This window comes from Hemicordylus capensis, chromosome 6 (genome assembly GCF_027244095.1).
Source record: "Hemicordylus capensis ecotype Gifberg chromosome 6, rHemCap1.1.pri, whole genome shotgun sequence".
In the NCBI taxonomy this organism is placed as follows: Eukaryota; Metazoa; Chordata; class Lepidosauria; order Squamata; family Cordylidae; genus Hemicordylus; species Hemicordylus capensis.
Window position 1 is genome coordinate 141,991,390 of NC_069662.1, and position 22,126 is coordinate 142,013,515.

At 43.5% G+C, this 22,126-nt stretch overlaps 1 protein-coding gene and 1 long non-coding RNA gene across 7 annotated transcripts in view; one reads left to right on the forward strand and one right to left on the reverse strand.

The window, feature by feature from the left end:
- The window catches only part of LOC128330279 (uncharacterized), a 34,455-nt gene extending 20,228 nt beyond the window's left edge, over window positions 1-14,227 (forward strand). The window contains exons 3-5 of one of the 2 annotated variants that reach the window (XR_008310034.1): window positions 860-1,052; window positions 6,515-6,661; window positions 13,934-14,227. This is a non-coding gene — a long non-coding RNA (uncharacterized LOC128330279). Of the gene's footprint in view, window positions 1-859; window positions 1,053-6,514; window positions 6,662-11,464; window positions 12,006-13,933 lie in introns of those variants that run through there. The other variant, XR_008310033.1, reaches the window with a different exon arrangement.
- The window catches only part of PRTFDC1 (phosphoribosyl transferase domain containing 1), a 75,130-nt gene that overhangs the window by 21,500 nt on the left and 31,504 nt on the right, over window positions 1-22,126 (reverse strand). For all 5 annotated transcript variants that reach the window (XR_008310032.1, XM_053262875.1, XM_053262874.1 and 2 more), the window contains one exon: window positions 93-158. Coding sequence is in view for 4 of the 5 variants with exons in the window: in XM_053262875.1 (XP_053118850.1) it covers window positions 93-158 (66 nt within the window). In the remaining variant the exon portion in view is untranslated. The remainder of the gene's footprint in view (window positions 1-92; window positions 159-22,126) is intronic.

Genomic DNA, 22,126 nt, shown 5'->3' on the forward strand with positions numbered 1-22,126 from the left:
AAGTCCCTCTACGTGAATTCCATTTCAAAGGCTAAGGCAACTTGGGCTCCCCGGCACACTGCTAATTTCCTTTTGCTTAAAAGCCTACCAACCTTTCCAGTCAGCTTGGAGAAGTCATCTGCCCCGATGATCTGCATGTCTTGCATAGACTGGTCGTTCTGAAAAAATAAAAGTGTATCATGTTTACTTGCATCTTCAATGGGGAAAAGGAAAAAATGTGTCTTGGTATTTGGCAGGAGCATTTCCTGCAATTTTCTCATGTTTTGGCTCGACAGCTTTAGTCTTAATATGCTTTTAAAAACTCCTCTGCTTTTCTCTGTAATGACAAAAAAGAAAGTGTTCCTGTTTAAACCCAGTTATAGCCTTCAATAACTTTGGCAAATGCATAATTAATTTATGGAACTCGCTGACACAAGATGTGGTGGAGGCCACTAACTTAGGAGGCTTTAAAAGGGGATTAGAAAGAGGATTGGTGTATCAATGGCTATTAGTCATTACAAGCACGGACTTGCAACAAAATGTTGCCGCATATCCTTGGTGTGCATGTGTTACCTGAACCTCTGCCTGAGCACGGTGAAGGTCTTGTGCACCTTTCCCCCTCAGAAGCAGAAGGGGTTGTGACTGTCTTGAGAGGGTATTCTTCAAGCCGAGAAATTGCCTCTTTTTGTTCCTCCTTTCCTCTGAGTTCCATTAGCTCCGCCCACCTGCCTGTCTGTTAAACTGCACTCTGAGCACAAGCGTCCGTCTCACTGACTTACATGGGCACAGTTTGGAGATGGATTTTTGCCTTCAGATTTTTGTGAAACTGACATTTCTGTGGGTTACCCTGAGTCTGCTCGTACCTCCCTCTCACCTGCAGGTGCCACGGCTCCATAAGGATCACAAAATTTCCAGCTCTTTCAGAAACAGATGGCAAGACAGCTAAATTGAACCTCCTGCATTCCGAGGCAGAAAGTCCCCGAATACCAGTTACAGGGAAGGACAGCACGAGAGGGCTATTGCCTTTGGACTCTGCTCATTGGCTTTCCAGAGGCATCTGGCTGGTCACTGTGGTAAGCAGAAAGAGGGACTAGAAGAGGAACCTTTGGACTGATCCAGCAGCATGGGCGTAGCGTCCATTGTACAAGGGGGGACAAATGTCCCCAGGCCCGGAGGGTCAGGGGGCGCACAGGGCTCGAGATGTGCCCTGCCACCGTCCTTTCTGCGCTGAGTGCTGGTGTCCTGCAGCTGGGGAGCGTGGCACTTTGCTCCCGCGTGATGGGAAGAAGTGCACTGGGGCTTCCTTTCTCCTCCCCCCGCACTTCCTCTTCCCAGCAGACTGCCCCTCACAGCTGCTCCACCCCCTGGCCTCCATGCAGGAGCTGCCAGAGGAGGGGCTGCCTGCCCCAATCCGCTGGAGGAGGATGGTGACCCCTGGCATCCCCGCACCGTCGAGCCAGTGCTGCTGCTGGCCATGGTGGTAGCCACCCTCCCACTCCGCTCTGTACCGGCTCACCGAATGGTGAGTTCAAAAAACGGCGAGTGGAAGGTTTGGGTTGGATAGGTTGCCCCGCCCCCTTGCCTCTGACATCAGATGCAGGGGCGTGGCTTGGGGCACTGGGGTGCACACATGCTTTTCATGTGCAATAGAGGCCTCCTGGCTGAACTTTGTCCCCCAGCCGTCGGGAACCTTGTTACACCCCTGTCCAGCAGGTTCTTTTTGGGTGCTTAATCCTTAACATAGGGGCTAAGCCATTGTGGCTGGGGAATATGGGGAGGGCACTGTAGTCCAACAACATATGGGGGCTTCTGACTTAGCATATTGACCATGAGCCAGAGACCCACACTCACGGTTTCCACAGACTGATATCAATGGAACCTATTTCCAAAGAATGTGTTTAAGATTGAGGTAAGCTTTCACAAACATTTCTGCTTCCTAGAAGGCTTAATCTCTTGTAAATGTAGACAGATTTGTTAGAGTTTCTATAATTATAGAATTTCTATAAGATTATCTCCCACTGAAATCAATGGGGCTTAAAATGTGCTAAACTTTGTGCTTATGTTTCCATGTCACAAACTATGTTAAAGTGCGCAACATTCTTTGACAGTTAAAATACCAAAGACATCTGTTAATGCAATTTATGTTCCCTTTAATGGGGCCTGGAGACCATGTGATAATTTCACTTGCTTAAATGAGTCATTACGAATTCAAGGGAGCCATTTAAAATGGCACAACAGGAAAGATCCTGTGGGCAGTCAAAATCAAAGGGCCATTATTATCCCACCCTTTCCCCAAAGAGCTCAGGACGATGTGTAAGATTCCACCCCTCCAATTATATCCACAGAACAACCCTGTGAGGTGGGCTAGGCTTGTCACAAGCTCAGGTTGTGACTATATCAAGATCACCCAGAGAGCTTTATGGCTGTGTGGTGATTTGAACCCAGGTCTCAGTCATATATTCTAACCTAGGGCTTGACAACACCCAGGCACCATAGAGCCGCAATACCTAGACATTTAACTGTGGTACCTGAACTAGGATATTCAGAGGTAGAGTTGATTGATTAATTCAGTCTTTATTTGTCCCAGGCAGCACTGTTTCTGTTCTAAGCATGTTCCTTTAAAGGAGATAAACAGAAATCCATTTACCACCCCTCGTTAAAATATCTGTCACTAAGTCCAGTAATTAAGTGCGCATTTTCTGGCTCCTAGATCCAAATAAAATTTATCAAGGCTTGTTGTAACTACAATAGACCTTTTCAGACATTATGCTGTCCCTGAGTTCAGAAGTCCATTCAGATTTTGTGCGAATGACTGTACTTGCGTTCATTTAAAAAGTGAAACTGGCTAGAGGCCCCTGAAATGCAGGATACAGATAGGAAGTGTACTGCTAGACCTGTGTTCAACATAACATGTGAATAACTGTACCCGTGTACAGATCTTTACCTATGTACACAGACTGTACGAGTGTTGAACATAAAGCGTGAATAAGGCTTATAAAGGTAAAGTGTGCCGTCGAGTCAGTGTCAATTCCTGACGACCACAGAGCCCTGTGGTTGTCTTTGGTAGAATACAGGAGGGGTTTACCATTGCCATCTCCTGCGCAGTATGAGATGATGCCTTTCAGCATCTTCCTATATCACTGCTGCCCTATAAAGGCATTTCCCATCGTCTGGGAAACATATCAGCGGGAATTCGAACTGGCAACCTCTGGCAGGCTAGTTAAGTCATTTCCCTGCTACACCATCAGAGGGCTATTACTTTATTAACATTAGGAGTAATACTTCATTAGGGCTTATCCCACATGTTACAGCAGTGAGTACACCATGTCATTTTAACATAGTGAGACACCTGTGTGAAAAATATGCCCACAGGGAAAACATGCAGGTCACAATGTCATAGGAAGCACACTTCCCTCGCCCACTTTGGCATGGTAGCATTTTGTGTGAAACAGAGCTATTGCATTAATTTCTTACCATGAGAACCATCAAGCAGAGATTTTATTATACTAAATGGTAATATGTGGATTAGTCCCAAGAGTGGATACAAGCACAAAATAATAATGAGGAAACAAGCAAATTAGAACACAGGAAAACAGAATGCTAGGGCCTCACCACTGATTGCCCCAGAACAGCAAGTGTGAAAGTTTCTATTATGTTTCCATAGAGGAAAAAGTGAGGATGTTCTCGGTAGAAACACAAACTCAAAATGTATTCTGGAGGCAAGAGTCTTCCTGACATACAGGGTTAAGAAAGAACATAAAACAAGGATCTGTGAAAGGGCTTTCTTTACTTCTGAAAAATAAACAACAAAATCCCTTTCAATTACTCTGAAGTACATTTCCTCTGCATTTTTTTACACCCTTGGCTGCAGAAGGAACTCCGCAGCTGGCAAAGAATTTGCAAAGCCAGTCCAAGAGCCTTTCAAAGCATAAGACTATACCAGCCAAAAAGAAAATTTAGGGTAGTATACTTGTGGACTGGCTGCCACCGAGGAAACGGCAATGTGATTCCTTGTGTCCATATTTGAACTGCTGCCAAATAAGGATATTTTTCTGCAGTGTACTGAGCAAAAGTGCAAAGGAAATTAAAGTACACGTCGGTACAGGGTTTTAGCTGCCCTCCACATAAGACTATAAAGCTATACAGGAATGTATATATTGTGGCTTATTGTTCTTATGCTTCTTTTCTCATTTCTTTTCAGATATCTCTGCCTGGGTTCAAACGTTAACAGGAAACCTATCATTTCCTGCTACATGAATGAGCCTCCATGAGCCACGAGCTCCTGCACTCCTCACTCCTCTGTCATGCACAAGAGGTGGAGGGCAGCTTTCACTTTCACTTTGAAGTAGACCATAGTCCTCTGTTACATCTGAACTCAGGAACTGTGGATTACTTCAAACTACAGTTAGGGAGCACACCGGGATTTGAAGCCATTGCCTGATCCTGGTTTGTTTCATGGTGTTTGAAATAAACCACAGCTTCTAAACTGGGATGTGCAACTTGTCATGGCCAGTGTTCCCTGTAACAGGGCATCCCAGGTGTTGCTGACTACAACTCCCAGCTTCCCCAATTACAATGGCTTTTGGCTGGGGATGCTGGGAGTTGTAGTCAATGACATCTGGGATTCCCTGTTACAGGGAACACTGATCATAACCCTGGATCCAGTACCCTCCCAACTAGGAGACAAGATGGATAGTTCAGGGGATGAGCCAGGGAGAGAAAGACCCATGACCCAGACCCCAGGTGACCATGCACTGCTTGAACCTCCATACAAGAACACAAGTCACTACCTTCACCATAATCTGAGGGCACAGCTTTGCTTCTGACCTGGAAAAGTCCCCCGAGGACTTGCTAGTCCTAGTAGAGATCTCCCAGCACCACTGAAGCCCGCACTTGGAAAACTAGACAACTACCTTTAAGCAACAGAGCCTTTCCTAGGGAAGGAGCAGGGCCAATTAACTCTGCCTGGGCAGCAATCATAAATATTGGCAGGCTGCTCCTAGCACCGCTGGAGCAACATCGCTCCTATGCTGCTAGACCCAGCTCTTGTAAATTCATGCTCAGAGCTAGCAGAGGTCCTGACCACTTTCTTCTTGGAGCTGTCCAAGGTGCTGGGTCACTGCCTCTGGTACATAGACACACAGGGATCCGCCTAATTCCAAGTCAGACAGCTGGTTCATTTAACTCTGTATGGTCTACACTGCATAGCAGCAGTTCTGCAAAGTTTCAGGAAGAAATTTTCCCCAGCCCTACCTGGAGATACTAGGGAATGAACCTGGGACCTTCTTCATGCAAAGCAGATACTCTACCTTGAGCTATGCCATAAAAGACCCAGCTTGGCCTAGAACAGAATACAACTCTGGTCTACTTTAAACTAAAAGTAAAAGCTTTCTCTCTCCGCCTGTTGCTCACAGAAGAGAGGGGAGGGATGAGCATGCGAACCTGTGGCTTGCAAAGGCTGCTCACATAGCAGGAAACCATGTTTCCCCATTACATCTGAACTCAGCCATTGTCTTTTCTCTAAAGCACTTTCTTCGAGTGCTTAGCAACAAAGAAGTGGAATTGTTTTCTATTATGTCTACATGCCAGTTGGGAAACACAACTCCTCTTCCAATGGTATCATCTGGAAAGGGCATTCATGTGCTATTCTAGTGCACTAAAAGAAGAGGCTGAATCGGCAGTCCCTATTACTGAGTCTCCACCTCAGTTCAGTTTAATGTGTTTGCTGTTTCTCATTATGTGTTGTTTACTGCCTTCTGGCTAACTTTCAAGCCACTTAACAGTGTTTTGATCCAAGATTCACCGCAACTCTCCATTACAAACTGCAATCAGAAACATCCCTTAAATCTATCTGGAAAAGTTCAGAGAGCAGGAAAAATAACCCGATGCTACAAAGTCTGATCCAAGGAGGCCAGTGGCGGAGAACCCAGGCTATGCCACTCAGAAACAGAGTGGGGGGAAGAGATCAAGGCTTTTAATTTTCTCTCAGCAGCCTCTGTTAATGCTCTTGGATGGTTCCAGAAGTTTGGAATGCTGAAGACACTGTACATGGCTGCAGGCTCCCCTCTGGAGACATTCTTTAGGAATTTATCCATGGCACCGACTGGAGGCTGGAGTTTGTGCTTTGTCCTGCTCTACATTCAGGATAGGCTTCTGCCTGGCTGTGCAGCTCATGCTGTTGGGTCTAATGAGATTCTCCCTGAACAGCAATATTAGAAAATAGCCCGCAATCACATTAGATGCTGTAAACACAGCAAATTGGTAAGTCAGTCTTATCTGATAAAACAAATGCCATAGAAATATACTTGGATGGGAAAAGACAATATCAATGAACACAAACACACAGGACAGCAAGGCAGGGCTATTGTTAGAACTGATGTAAATCCTAGAGATGATCTTCTCCTTAACCTCTTAAGGCCACCTGTGTGCTGCAGGATATCCCAGGACTATTTTGAGTGACTCTACTTTGCATTGTCTGCAGTGCATTTGCTGTATGTGTAATCTGCTCCTTCCCATCCTTCTATGACTAACGCAGGTTTTCCCTCTGCCGTGTCTGCAAGGCATTGAATTAAGAGGAAGTAAATCATCTAAGCATCCATCAAGACATCATGATGTGGATCGGTAACTGGTTGAAGGACAGGAAACAGAGAGTAGGAATAAATGGACAGTTTTCACAATGGAGGTAGGTAGGAAGTGGGGTCCCCCAGGGAATCGGTACTGGGACCAGTGCTCTTTAACTTGTTCAAAAAAGATCTAGAAGTTGGGATGACCAGTGAAGTGGCCAAATTTGCAGATGACACTGAACTATTTAGGGTAATGAAATCCACAATGGATTGTGAGGAGCTCCAAAAAGATCTCTCCAAACCGGGTGAGTGGGCGACAAAATGGCAAATGCAGTTCAATGTAAGCAAGTGCAAAGTTATGTATATTGGGACAAAAAAACCCCAACTTCACACTTATGCTGATGGGATCTGAGCTGTTGGTGACTGACCAGAAGAGAGATCTTGGGGTTGTGATGGACAGCTCATTGAAAGTGTCATCTCAGAGCACGGTAGCTGTGAAAAAGGCTAATTCCATGCTAGGAATCATTAGGAAGGGGATTGAAAATAAAAATGCTAATATTATAATGCCCTTATACAAATCTATGGTGTGGCCACATCTGGAGCACTATGTACAGCTTTGGTCAATGTATCTTAAGAAGGATATTGTAGAACTGGAAAAGGTGCAGAAGAGGGCAACCAAAATGATCAGGGGCCTGGAGCACCTTCCTTATGAGGATAGGCTACAGCATCTGGGGCTCTTTACCTTGGAAAAGAGGCGACTAAGGGGAGACATTATCGAGGTGAATAAAATTATGCATGGAGTGGAGAGGGTGGATAGAGAGAAATTTTTCTTCCTCTCTCACAACACTAGAAACAGGGGCACCCCATGAAACTGAAGGTCAGGAAATATAGGACCAACAAGAGGAAGTACTTTTTTGGTTTGCAGAATACTACTATTACTACTGCTACAGATATTTATATACTGATTTTCAACCAAAGTTCTCAAAGTGGTTCACATAGAAAAATAATAAATAAAGATGACTCCCTAAATAATATATAATAATAAATCAATATTGATTGATTGATTGATTTGATTTTTAGACCGCCCTTACAAAACAGCATAGGGCAGTTCACAAACATCAAAGACCCTCTAAAACAATTTAAGAGCACTGGAAGGCCAGGCCGAACAGGTATGTCTTTAGGGCTCTCCTAAATTCCAATAAAGAATTCAAATTACGGATGTCTGCAGGGAGCGCATTCCACAGTCCAGGAGTGGCTACAGAGAAGGCCCGCCTCTAGATTGCCACCAGACAAGCTGGTGACAACTGGAGCTGGACCTCTTCAGATGATCTTAGCGTGCGGTGGGGATCAGACCGAAAAAGGTACTCTCTAAGGAGTTTAATATTACTCCCTAATAACAATAACTCCCTAATACATAAAGATGACTACCCAAAGGGCTTACAATCTAAAAAGAAACTCAAAGTATACACTAGCAACAGCCACTGGATGTATGCGGTGGTGGAGTTGATTAGTAGGGGGATAGCTGAGCAACGGTCCCTAAATATAAGAGAATCGCTACTTATCTCCCCCTCTTTGCTCAGTTAGCAGAGGGTCTGCAGAATTGTTTCTTAAATGTCAGAAATGATATGCCCCACCTGTAGCCTGAAGTGTTACAGCCCCTTTTTGTAGCCTAAGCAGCAGAGTCAAGTCTACATGTCAGTATTCTGTCATCTCATTCTGCTGCATGTGTAGACCCAGCCCGACATCTCACTGAATTGAATGGGAGACAACTCTGTCTACATATGAAGCAGAATAAGGTGACTGGTCCTGAGGAAGTAGCATGGAATGTACCACTTCACACTACAGGTGAGGGATGCCATTTTTAAATGTTCCTTCATGAAAAAAGAAAAAACACCCTTTGCAAGAAAAAGCTAGCACATCAGGTAGAAAGCCAAGCCTGCTCCCTGCTATGTTAGTTTTCTGCTTGCAAGGAGATTCTCACACACAGACGCATTCAAAAAATACAATCCCCTACCTTAGAAATGGTACTGTCCATTCTTCCATCCCAGAACCCCACCACCTGCTGAAGGCATACCAGGCCTTATTTATTTAATTATTTAATTAATATGCCGCCCTTCCTAACGTGGCTCAGGGCGGTTTACATTAAAATAAAAAACACATAACAATTAAAATAAAAAACCCATTTAAAAGCAGATTAAAATTACAATTAAAACTAGATATCATTAAAATCCAGGGTAAGAGGATGGGTCTTTAAGGCTCTCATGAAGGCTTCCAAGGAAGATAATCTTCTCATATCCACAGGTAGCGCATTCCATAACCTAGGGGCTTCAACTGAGAAGGCCCGATCCCAGATCACCACCAGATGAACCAATAGCATCCAAAGACGGACCCCACCTGATTATGAATGAGTAGTGGGGATCTTGTAGAGAAAGGCGCTCTCTCAGGTAACCTGGAACTAAGCCATCCTGGGCTTTAAAGGTAATAATCAGCACTTTGTACTTTGCCCGGAAACATATTGGCAGCTAGTGCAACTGTTTAAGAACAAGCACAATGTGGTCAATCTGGCTGCCACATTTTGAACTAACTGAAGTTTCAAAACAATGTACAAAGGCAGCCCTACATAGAGTGCATTGCAGAAGTCCAACCTGGAGGTTACCAGCTGGTGTACCACTGTTTTCAGAGCATTCTCCTCAAGAAATGGGTGGAGTTGTTGACTCAGTTGTAGCTGGTAAAAAGCGCTCCTAGCCACAGCCTCAACCTGAGGCACTAGGATCAGACCCGGGTCCAAGAGCACTTCCAACTGGGTCCACTGTTCTTGCTGGGGGAGGTGTAACCTCATCCAGGACAGGAAGTTCTATTCTGTCTTGCAGATTATGATCCCCAAGAATGAGCACCTCTGTCTTGCTTGGATTCAGCTTCAGTTTATTATTCCTCATCTAGCCCATTACTACCATTAAGGAGAAATAGATTTGGGTGCCATAAGCATATTGATAACACCCAGCATCAAATCCCCTGATGATCTCACCCAGAGGTTTCCTGTAGATGTTAAAAAGCATTGGTGACAGAATGGAGCCCTGAGGGACTTCATATAACAGTTCCTGTTTTGAGGAGCAACTGTCACCAAGCACCACCATCTGAAATCTACCCAAAACATAGGAGCAGAACCACTGTAATGCATTGCTGCCTATCCCTAAACCTCTCAGGCAATCCAGAAGGATAGCATGGTCAATGGTATCGAAAGCCACTGAGAGATCCAAAAGAACCAGCAGAATCTCACATTCCCTCTGGCGAAGTTCACCTATCAGGCCAACCAAGACTGTCTCAACCCCAGAAATAGGTCTAGATAATCAGTTTCTTCCAAGACTGCTTGGAGCAGGTCAGCCACCACCCTCTCAATCATCTTACCCAACCATGGGAAGTTGAACTGGCCTATAATTATCCCTCACCAAGTAACTGCGCATGCTTGAGGTCAAAGACGTTTCTTTGGCAACATTTAAACATACACCAAATCTTGGGTGTGGATGTTGACCAGATGCTATATTAAAATTTATAAAAGGTTATAAAAGTTAGAGCAAATAATTCATCTGAGTTATTCCTTAGATAAGCTGTGATCTTAGTCATAGAGGCATATTCCTGTAACTTTAATAGGCATTCATCCAAGGTTGGGACTGCTTGTAATCTCTAATTAGCTGCATAAAGAATCCTGGCTGCAGTAATCATGTATTATTTATTTATTTATATCTATGTAAACTGCATTGGGAACTTTTGTTGAAAAGCAGTATATAAATATTGGTCGTATTCGTATTGACACCTGAATAGATGTAAAACATAATAGCTTAATGGGGGTATATAGATAGTGCTGGAAGCAGCCTATTCACTGTTATCTTTGGGTTTTTCAGTAAACTTTAATCTATTAAGAGCCATCAGGATGCATAGGATAAAATATCTAATACACACAAGCATTTTTTTAGTTTACAGCAAACCCTTTTCTATACGGTCTTTAAGTGCAGAAGATAAGAAATCCACACAGTATGTTTCTGCAATCACTTTCTCTAAACGTCAATGATAATGGCAACTGACATGTGGCCAATTCTTTCAGCATTAGGTCATGTCTTTTGAATGGGGTGGGGCAGCACGTTATTACATTTCTCTTATTTTGGGGGAGGCCAATGCCTGGCTTGTATCTCAAGCTACCATGTGCAATGAATTGGGTGGTCTCAGACAACAAGCAGAATCTCATAAACAGCACTGCTGATGTAGCAGCAGCACAAAGCAGCAGACATCTGTCCATTTGTGGTGCCTGAGCTGAAAATGGAATCTTTTAAAACTGCTCTGGCAGAACAAAGGCTACCTTAATGATGGCAAACACGCAGCGGCAATAAATTCCTAACCCTCATTAAACTGTGGCAAGGTCCTTAACTGCCTGTCCCTCTTCCTATCATCTGAACTTTTAAGACTGTTTTTCTTTTTCCAAAGAAGTCAGTTGACTTTGTGCCCATAGGAGAGTTTGTGCTGCAGAGAAGATGACTTTGTACCCACAGAACATGGCTGCACAACTTCAGCCCTCCCATTCTTGTTTGCCTACTACAACTCCCATCATCCCCAGTGATTAGCAGTCAGGGGTGATGGGAGTTGTAGTCCAACCACAACTAGAGGTGTCCAGCAACAGCTAGAGTTAGACAGCCCTGCCATAGAAGATGCTGACCCTGGACCCTCAGCTGCTGTCTGATGATGCTAACCCCCGTCACTGACCTCAAGGGTAGGTTGGGCTCTTACTCAAATTTTTATCTTCCAGTCTGTGTAAATACAACACATCCCCTCTTGTTTCTTCCTTATAGGAAACCCATGAGTGCATACTCTTGTGTTTCCAAGTGCCTTAGAAATGTTGACTGACGTGTGCGTACACCTTCATTTATTTTTAGCATGTTGGGAAGAGTTTACTGCAAATTCCGGATGAACACTTTATGGAAATGGAATTTGTATACTCATCATACTTAAAACAGGAAATCTCTTTTCCTTGCATGGTTCCTAAGAAAAGATCCAACGTAACGAACAATGTGCTGTGATTAAGAGGTGTCTGTAAAAGATGCAGACTTCTTTATTTGGAAAAATTTGCTCGAAGACCCACAGCATAACAATGAAAGTACAACTCTCAGGATGTGTGGTGGAACCCTGCTTTTAATAGAACTCCAAAGTTGTTTAGCCTTTACCAAACTCTGACATTTTGATAGTCCTCTTGGGTCCATTTAAGTTCAATGAACCAAGGAATTAAGGAGGAGGGTGCATTTCAATGCTGTTTCTACTGTTTGATTTCATGATCGCCTCAACATCTAGATCACCTACAAATAATTCGTTTGTCTGTTTCTGTTAAGTGTGTAAGTTGAAACTGCATGCCAGTCTTTTAAATAATTATTTTTGAACTGCATAACATGCTGTAATAAAGTAGAAGGCAATTTGAACTAAGTGGCGCAGCGGGGAAATGCTTGACTAACAAGCAGAAGGTTGCTGGTTTGAATCCCCGCTGGTATGTTTCCCAGACTATGGGAAAACACCTATATCAGGCAGCAGCGATATAGGAAGATGCTGAAAGGCATCATCTCCTACTGCATGGGAGGAGGCAATGGTAAACCCCTCCTGTAGTCTACCAAAGACAACCACAGGGCTCTGTGGGCGCCAGAAGTCGAAATCAACTTGACGGCACACTTTACTTTAGTAGAGGTGGAATGTCCAATTAAGAGGGGAAAATTGCAACCATAGTCATTACATTTTCAATTACTACAAACAACTGTGGGATTGTCACAGGTTTATTAACTAGTGCAATGGTGCCGCAATGGGAGGCAGCCCATCCTGGCAGGGCACAGGACAAGAGCAGTAGAGCACAAATGTCTGGCTGTATTCAGCCTCTAAAGAACCAAAATTCACCTGCGTGTGGGTTAGGATGACCACTCGGGGATAGCAGGAAAGGAGAAGTGGGTTGTAAATCTTGGACTTCTTTGGGCACTGTTATCCTAGGCTGGACACAACATGGAGGAGGAGTGTTTAGATGTGGTAGAGGAGGAGAAGTGGCAAAGCACAAGTGATGTGTCTGAGCAGGGCTGGAGAACAAAGGGATATAGGAGTCAGGTGGGTATAGCCAATAGCATAGATGATGACACTGATAAAGAACTAGAAAGGGGAGGGGCCACGCTTTCATACATTTTGGAAGATGATGAAGAAGAGCAGAAGGTGAGGGCACACGTGAAATTAAATCTGACTGAAAACTATGGATATTGCAAGCTGCCATGACCTTCCAACACTGGAAGCATCAACCCAGAAACCCACTGGTGTTCCAAGAATGAATCATATTTATTCTTAGAGCTCTCTGAATCATGTTTTCTCCCTCCTGTTTCTGGGTATCTCTGTTGGTGCACCTAAACTTCTCTCTCTCTCTCTCTCTCTCTCTGACACCCTCTGTTTCTTCATCTACACTTGCTTTGGTTTGGGTTGCAGGTGGGTGGGTGCTGGTAGAGGCTTCTTGCTTTAGCATTCTGATACTAACAAAACTAAGTCAATAGACTTTTGAAAAACAAAGAAGCTGAAACACAAAGGGACAGGCAACTGAATCAGAGCACGTGAAGGAATCACTGGAGAACAGGGGAGCTGGGGGTACTTGGCAGACATTATTTGGTTCCCTTGGCCTTGGCAGTCACTGGCTGTGGACTGGAAGCTACACTTGTGAAATAACTGTGAAGCCAGAGCCACTAAGGATATAAACAAAACTAATGATGACCCCTCTAATGTTTCACAAAATGGCAGGAGGGGAAGGGGAGTATCTTTGGTGCTCTTCTACACAACTTTTTCTTTAAAAAATAAAATAAAAATAAAAATAAGAGCAAATAGCCATGCAAAGCTGTGGTTGCATACCAGATAGGATGTTAAAAAATTAAAAAAAATTTTAAAAATCCCTGGCATGGACACAATCACTTTACCAGCATTTGCACCTGGTATAAAAAGTACTAACTTCCCAGAGCCTTTGGACAGATAGGGCAGCATAGAAATGTAACAAACAAACAAACCACCTCAGCCTATTGTTGAAGAGTGCATGGTTATCAAAATGTTTTTCCCCAGTGGTAGTATCTACTGCACACATATACATACACAGAGAGAGTTGTGGCAAATGTTTGAAGGATACAGGTCTGGCTGATCATGTGCAGCTTTTTCAGTGACACATGGAAATGATTTCCACCCTTGATTCTGGCTGACCACCACACTACCACACGTGCAGATGGCCTGCGTTACACCACGCAAGGCTACTAGGGAATGCAACAGCAACCAAGTGAGATGTTTTCTAATGATGAGTTCTTTCAGAGCACGGAAACAATGCGATATTGTGTTTCTCCACTCTGCTGTAGATTAACCTTCCACCCATGGCATCACTGCAAGAGCAGCTTCAGCTGGGAGGGGAACAGAAGAAAGGCCGTTTCTGAATGCCATTCAACGATGAGCAGAGAAGATTTAACCTCCAAATTTAATTACATGAATGAAAAGGAGGATGAGTGGGATTATCTGCCAGCTAGAACAGCTCAGTAACCCTGTGCTGTGAACCATACACATTTGATAAATCAGAACAGGCTGAAAAGTGCAGCTCTCTCAAATGTCTACCAATAAAAACATCTGGCTAGACCAGGGAAAACATTTTAAAAACAGCCGAATGTTTCAATGGTATTTTTGAACATATTTTTCACATGATGACTGCTCTATATAAAATACAAGAGCAGACTCCTATTTATGTCAGTCAGTCAAATTAGTTAAGTCCTCCTATTCTGGCCATATGCTCACAACCAAGGGAAATATGGTTAAAATGTTAACCGCAATTGCCATCCTCCCATGGAGAGGTGAGAACCCAGAATTCTGGGTTCTCACATCACGCTCCACGGGAGAATGGCAATCAAAATGAACTCTTTAATCACACTCCCTGGGGTTATAAGAACGCAGCCTTTATCAGAGATGCCAAACCAACATGATTCTCATTCCAGTGTAACGGGTTGGCAATAGCCATAGTGAGATGGACTAGAGGGGAGAAACAGCTGGAATGTGGATTGTGACACCAACCATCAGGGACTAGAAGGCTTTGCTGATCAATGGAGAGTCTGCTTCTATGAGTCAGTATCATTATTATCAGCCAGCCCTCTCAGATCATCTGCAGCTCCTTCTGCCCCTTCTCTCTGGAGAGAAGAGCCCAGAACCTGGTCAAGGACATCAGCTACCAGAGATCAGAAGACACTGTCTAACATCCACACTAAGTTACTCCTGGGTAGTCATATTGAAATTAAGCAGTCCTTTAGAGTTATCCTGAACAACTATTGAGTAACTTAGTCTAGATGCCAGCCACTCACATAAACTCCTCCATAGATCTTCAATTTATTGCCCTTTCTTGTGGATTAACTGCAAGTCAAACTACTACTTCTTCTACTATTACTACTACAACTACAACAAATATTTATATACCGCTCTTCTTCCACCTAATGGTGCAGTGGTGAAATGACTTGATTAGCAAACCAGAGGTTGCTGGTTCGAATCCCCACTGGTATGTTTCCCAGACTATGGGAAACACCTATATCGGGAAGCAGTGATATAGGAAAATGCTGAAAGGCATCATCTCATACTGTGTAGGAGATGGCAATGGTAAACTCCTCCTGTAGTCTACCAAAGACAACCACAGGGCTCTGTGGTCGCCAGGAGTCAACACCAACTAGACAGCACACTTTACTTTAACCAACATTCTCAAAGCGTTTTAACTGTTTTATCATTGTGAACCACCCAGAGACACGAGTTTGGGGCGGTATAAACATGAAATAAAATAAATAAAATAAATAAATAAAATAAAATAAAATAAAATAAAATAAATAAATATAAGATAGTCCCTTGTCCTCAAAGGGCTTACAATCTAAAAAAGAAACATAAGGTAAACACCAGCAATAGCCACTGGAGGGATGAGTGAAAAAGTGGGATATAAATAAATAAACATGCTAGCGAGCTGTTACAGAAAGATCCCACTTGCAGAGGAATTATGTCTCTGTGGCTCAGAACAGACCGAAACTATTGAGCATGTCCTTCTATACTGCCCGTTTTATAGAGACATTCGTGTTGCCCACATTTTCCCATTGCTAAGCAAGTTCCCAGGACATTCAAGACAATTCTACAGCTTTCTGTTGCTTTCTGACTCTAACCCTGCCATTACACATAGTGTTGACAAGTTCTGTGCAGCTGCGATTGGCTTCCGTCGAAGGCTGATAGGCTGTGAGCCCCCTTAATCTGATTCCTGATGACTCTGGATTGACCTTGCACTTGCCCATGCCTTCATACCTATTGTTTTATTGCACTGTACTGCATTTTATGACTTTTAAACATAATAGTAATAGTATTATTATTATTTTATTCATTTTCATTTTTAGTATTTTAGTACTTTTAGCTTTTTTAGTACTCGTATTTTTTAACATATAATCATCCTCATACATTTTCAGTATTATTAGTTCTTTTAATGTTAATATGCATCGTCATATATGCAGCCACCTTCTACTTTCACTTTTATTTACTCATATTCTATAACATGTACTTTTATGCTGGTCTATGACTGCAATAAAGGATGATGATGATGAATAAATAAACAGTCCAACTTTAAACATGCAAAAATGAATGTCTATATGAACACGACACATATTTATATACTGCTTTTCAAAAAAGTGCCCAAAGTGGTTTATGTAGAAATAAATAAGTAGATAAAATGGCTAAAATGGCTCCCTGTCCCCAAAGGGCTCACAATAATAATAAACAGAAAGAAACATAAGATAAACCCCAGCAACAGCCACTGGAGGGATGCTGTGCTGGAGATGGATGGGGCAGTTGCTCTCCCCCGATTAATAAAGAGTATCACCACTTTTAAAAGGTGGCTCTTTGTTCAGTTAGCAGGGGACAAGTTTCCCAACCCTGGATCTCCAAATATTGTTGTACTACAGTTCATATCATTCCCATCCAAAATGGCCTTCGGCCATTGATCCAACAACATCTGGGGACCCAAGGTGGTGAACCCTGGTTTATAGGATAGGGCAGGGTATACATTAAAAAAAATGGGTTTGTCAGCTATGGCCAATGGAGACCAGTTTTCCTCCAGGATAAACACCTGGAGTGGCTAATACCCTAAGTGGCTGCCCAGGGAAGCAATTTGCAGAGGGCAGCATTTCTGTTACAGTGGCAGACAGAAGGGCCATGCACTTGGGAGAGTTCCCTTTCTCTGGGTGCTTTTTTTCTCTACTCAAGTACAGCAGTCCTTGCAGAAAATGGAGTATGAAAATTCTGTACTTATGGGAGGCCCAACAGCAACACCAAAAAGATTTTACCCTGTGCATGAATAGTAGTATCTTGAACAATTAATTTTGCTTCAGTGACAAAACCCACGATCATGTCTTAAGATATCCTGCTATCTAGGGATGTATATGTTGCAGATAGCAGCCCCAGGCTGATTTTAACCCACAAATAACTTCTTAGAGGCCCAAAAAGCTGCGGGGTGGGTGGGAATTATGCATTCTTGAATGCCTTCAACCACTGTGGCTACAATGATGGGAATTATAGTCCAGCAACTTCTGGGTACCGCCATCACAACTTGGGGTAATGACGTCCATAGGTTTACTATACGATACAATGTGTGAAGCAGTTCTCTCTCTCTCTCTCTCTCTCTCAGCCCTATTCAGACCTTATATTTATTTATCATATTTCTATACCACCTGACATGTGCATCCCTAGGAGGCATACATAAGTTAAAATACAACAAATTTTAAAACAGGATAAAATGATTAAAACAATTTTATAGTATAAAACCAATCACATTCATTCATTCATTCGATTTATACACCACCCCTTCAAAAACGGCTCAGGGCGGTTTACAACAAATAAAAACAATTAAAATCTAAAATCAAAACTAAATCAATTAAACAATTAAAATCATTGAAACATTAAAAACATAAACATTACAATCATTTTAAACCAGCATTAAAAATCTAAAACCATAAATCTAATTAAAAGCCTGGGTGAATAAATGTGTCTTCAGCACCTTTTTAAAAGTTGCCAGACATGGGGAGGCTCTTATTTCAACAGGGAGGGCATTCCAATGTCCAGGGACAGCAATGGAGAATGCCTGTCCCTGAGTAGCCGCCAAATGAGTTGGCGGCAACTGCAGGAGAACCTCTCTAGATGATCTCAACAGGCTTATGGTGAAGAAGATGTAGGGTTTTATAGGTAATAACCAACACTATGGATTTTTTAAAAAATAATTAAATTAATTAAAAGCCTGAGAAAAAGGTGTGTCTGAAGGATCATTTTAAAAACAGCCAGAGATGGGGAAACTCTGATTTTAACAGGGAGTGCATTCCAGAGCCCCGGGGCAGCCACAGAGAAGGCCTGGTCCCGAGTAGCCACCAAACAAGCTGATGGTAGCCATAACCAGACCTCCCCAGATGATCTTAATAGGTGGGAGGTTCATTACAAAGGAGGCGCTCTCTTAAATACCCTGGATCCAAGCCATTAAGGGTTTTAACCAGCACTTTGTATTTTGCTTGGAAACTTATTGGCAGCCAGTGCAGTTCTTTTAAGATCTATGGTATATGGTCTTTTGGGGTTTTCCCAGAGACCAGTCTGGCTGCTGCATTCTGCACCAATGCAGTTTCCGGATGATGCACAAAGGCAGCCCCATGTAGAGCACATTACAGTAGTTAAGCATGGACTTATATGGTATAAGTGTACAGATGTCTGTAAACGCATACACATTTTTGTGTGAATGACTGCACCTGCATTCATTTTAAAAGTGAACCTGGGTACAAGCTCTTCAAATGCATGGTACAGATGGGAAGTGTATTGCTATTCCTGTGTTCAACGTGAATTGCTGTACCTTGTACTAGATCTGTACCAGCGTACACTATGCACTCGTTGTGTGAGTGTTCAACATAACGTCTGAATAGGGCTTTGGTCTATCATGAATTTAATGCAAAAGCAATTCCATTGGGTGACTCCCAGGTCCAGAATTAAAATGGGGGGGGGATCTCTACCCATTTCTTCACATCATTCATAATTTTAAAAACTACTGTTATAAACCACATATTCATCTTTTTCTACATTTAAAAAGCAGCCAGTGTTCTAACCTCTTCTCATTGCTTTCTTCCTCCAGCATTTTGGTTCCTTTTTCTGTACCTTTTCCAGCCTACAAGATCCTTTTTGAGATTAAATGACCAAAACTGCAGGGTGTTCCAAATGCTTCAGCACCATGATTTAAATAAAGGTATTACGATACTGTCTGTTTTATTTTCAATCCCATTCCTAATAATCCCTAGCACTGAATTTTCTGTTTTTACTACTGTTGCAACTGAAGTGACATTTTCAAAGACTTGCCTGCCATGACCCCAAGATCCTTTCCCTGGATAATCACTGCCAGTTCAGAACCATCAGTTACTATTTTAAAGGAACAGATGTTGCCAGCTAAGAAAATAATCTCATATGCTCATTATAAAAAACAACCACCAAAGTTGCATCTATGTGCAACAGTAGTTTTTCAGTTTTAAAGAACAGCATTTCACTAGCCTGTTAATTTTATTTATTTGTATTGTTCAGTTTTTATACCGGCTTTCATAAAGCATCCCAAGGCAGTTCACAAAAGTTAAAATACAATGAAATCCCATTAAAATAATTTAAAACCTTAAAATCAGTTAAACAATAAAAACCATACAACACGCCCCCGGCAAAAAACACTCCACCAACAACCACCCAACAACCATAAAAAAGACAACAGAAGCAGGAGAACTGAGAGGCCTGGAAACCCCTAAAGGGTAAAAGTCTGAACAAATAAAAAGGTCTTTAGTTGTTGTTTTTAAAAGCAGCCACAGCCACTGGGAGAGCATTCCAGAGCCTGGGGCAGAAACTGGGAGCAGGCAGTCCTTTCGGTGTCCAGGACCCAAACCATTAAGGGCTTTAAAGGTAATAACCAGCACCCTGAATTGGATCTGGAAACAAATTGGCAGCCAGTGCAGCTCTTCCAGAATAGATGTAATATGCTCTGAGCAAGCAGTTCCAGAGAGAACCCTGGCAGCTGCATTCTGCACCAACTGAAGTTTCCGAATATTCTTCAAGGGCAGTCCCACATAGAGCAAAATGCAGTAATCCAGCCATGACATGACCAAGGCATGGGTAACTGTGGCCAGATCTGTATTCTCGAGAAAGGGACACAGCTGGAGCACTAGCTGAAGCTGTGCAAAGGCACCTCTGGACACTGCCTCCACCTGAGCATCCAAAAGCAGAGCTGGATCCAGCAACACCCGAAAGAGCTGCATACTTGCTCTTTCAAGGGGGGTACAACCCCATCCAGAACCAGTTGAATCACCCTATCTCAATTGGCTTCTCTACTGACCAGAGCACCTCTGTCTTGTCTGGATTTAACCTCAGTTTGCCAGCCCACATCACTGCTTCCAGCCCCCAGTTTAGTACATCGACTGCTTCCCTAGAATCTGATGTCAGGGAAAGGTAGGACTGAGTGTCATCTACATACTGATGTTACTTGTCATCTGCATATTGATGACATTTTAGTCCAATCCCCCGATGACCTCTCCCAGAGGTCTCATGTAGATATTGAACAACGGGGAAGTGGGGGAATACTGAGCCTTGCGTCAGTATTCCCTGATATACACCAGAGTATACACCAGAGACCAAGGAGTTGAACAGAAGTCCCCCAGCACCACGCTCTGGAAACACCCCCCACCCAAGAAACCAGAACTACCTCCAATGCACCATCCCCAATCCCTATACCTGAGAGGTGGTCCAGAACAATACCATGATCGGTTGTATCGAATGCTGCTGAGAGGTCCAGCAGAACCAACAGGGACGCACTCCCCCTGTCTAGTTTTAATGATATCAAGTTTTAATTTAATTTTAATTTAATCTGTCTTCAATGTTTTCTTATTTCAACTGTTTTATTATGTGTTTTTGATTTTATTGTAAACTGCCCTAAGTCATTTTAGAAAGGGTGGTATATACATCGAATGAATGAATAATTAAATATCAGACTCCACCACCTACAGATCATTCAGTTCCTGGTTGGCAAAAACCAGATCCAGCATGTGTCCTGCCATACGAGTAGGACCTGGTATTAGCTATGATAGGCCCATGATTGTCATGGTGGCCATGAAGTCCTACTAGGGGTGCCTTGGCTTCTATTTTCAGAGAAGAAAGTTGTTAATAAGTGAGGAAACTGATATAGATGCTCCCCTCCATCCCACCAACACTGAGCCAGTGCGGCATAGTGGTTAGAGCCTTCGGCAAGGACCGAGGACACCCAAGTTCAAATTCCCACTCAGTCACTATCTCTCAGCCTCACCTGCCCACAGGGTTTTTATGAAGATAAACATAATCCTGTAAACCACTCTGGACTCCTTGGAGGAAGAGCAGGATAGAAATGTATATATGTATGTAATGTCAATAAATAAATAAAACTAGCTGGGCCTGGAGCAGAGCATCTGCACCTCCGCCGGCCCGCTTCTCCACCCACCCCATGGTTTCTGGCTCCTCCCGCCCTCCAATTCCCAGCAGCCAGCCCATTCCGCTGCCACCCGCCTGCTCCCACTGGCTGGCCGCCCGCTGGTGGGAGCAGCCCTCTTCTTACCCCCTGCCCACGGTTTCTGGCTGGTGGGCAGGCCAGGAAGCCCTCCCGCCTGCTCCCGGTGGCTGGCCCGGCCCGCTGCTGCCTGCTCCCAGCGTCTGGACCACCACTGCCTGTTGCTCCTGCCAGCCAGGCTGGCCCGCTGCTGCCAGCTCCCGCCGGCTGGCCTCTGGCAGCTGGCATCCCTATTTTCTCCCCATCCCAGTCACTAATTGGCAGCTGCTCACGAACTCTCGCAAGAACTGCCACGCATGGGATTAGCAACGGGTACGCCTTGGAGAAATAAATATATAGATAGATTGAGGCAAAGCAACGACACATAAAGTAGGCAGCCACATATTCCATTATCATTTCCGATCTAGTTTCCATTTTCAAGAGAAACAATTGGTGCCGGTTGTGCACTGTGGTTCTGTGGGCTTCAGGCAATGCACTAGCCCTCGGGTTTTAGGCAAAAGGACCCTGCTATCTTGCAGTATGTGCAATGCCTCTCATTGGCCATAGCAGTGCTATTCAGGGATGAGATCCTGGGGGAATGGGCCTTTCTGAGCTCTGTATGAAGCTACTCTTGAAAATGCTTTAGCAACTGTAGCTAATACATAATGCTGATTCCGGTCTCCTGTCAGAGTGTGGCAGAGGATGAACAAACGACCAGTGGTCTGTTAACAGCACAGGAAACCTGATGAGGTAAGGGGTTCTCAAACTTGGGTTCCTAGATACAGCTGGACTACAATTCCCATAATCACCTTCAATAGCCAAAGGCTAGAACCAGGGGTCATCCCATGAAGCTGATTGCGAGGAAGTTTAGGACTGGTAAAAGGAAGCACTTTTTCACACAGTGTATAATCAACCTGTGGAATTCTCTGCCACATAATATGGTGATTTAAAGCCAGCAGCCTGGATAGCTTTAAAA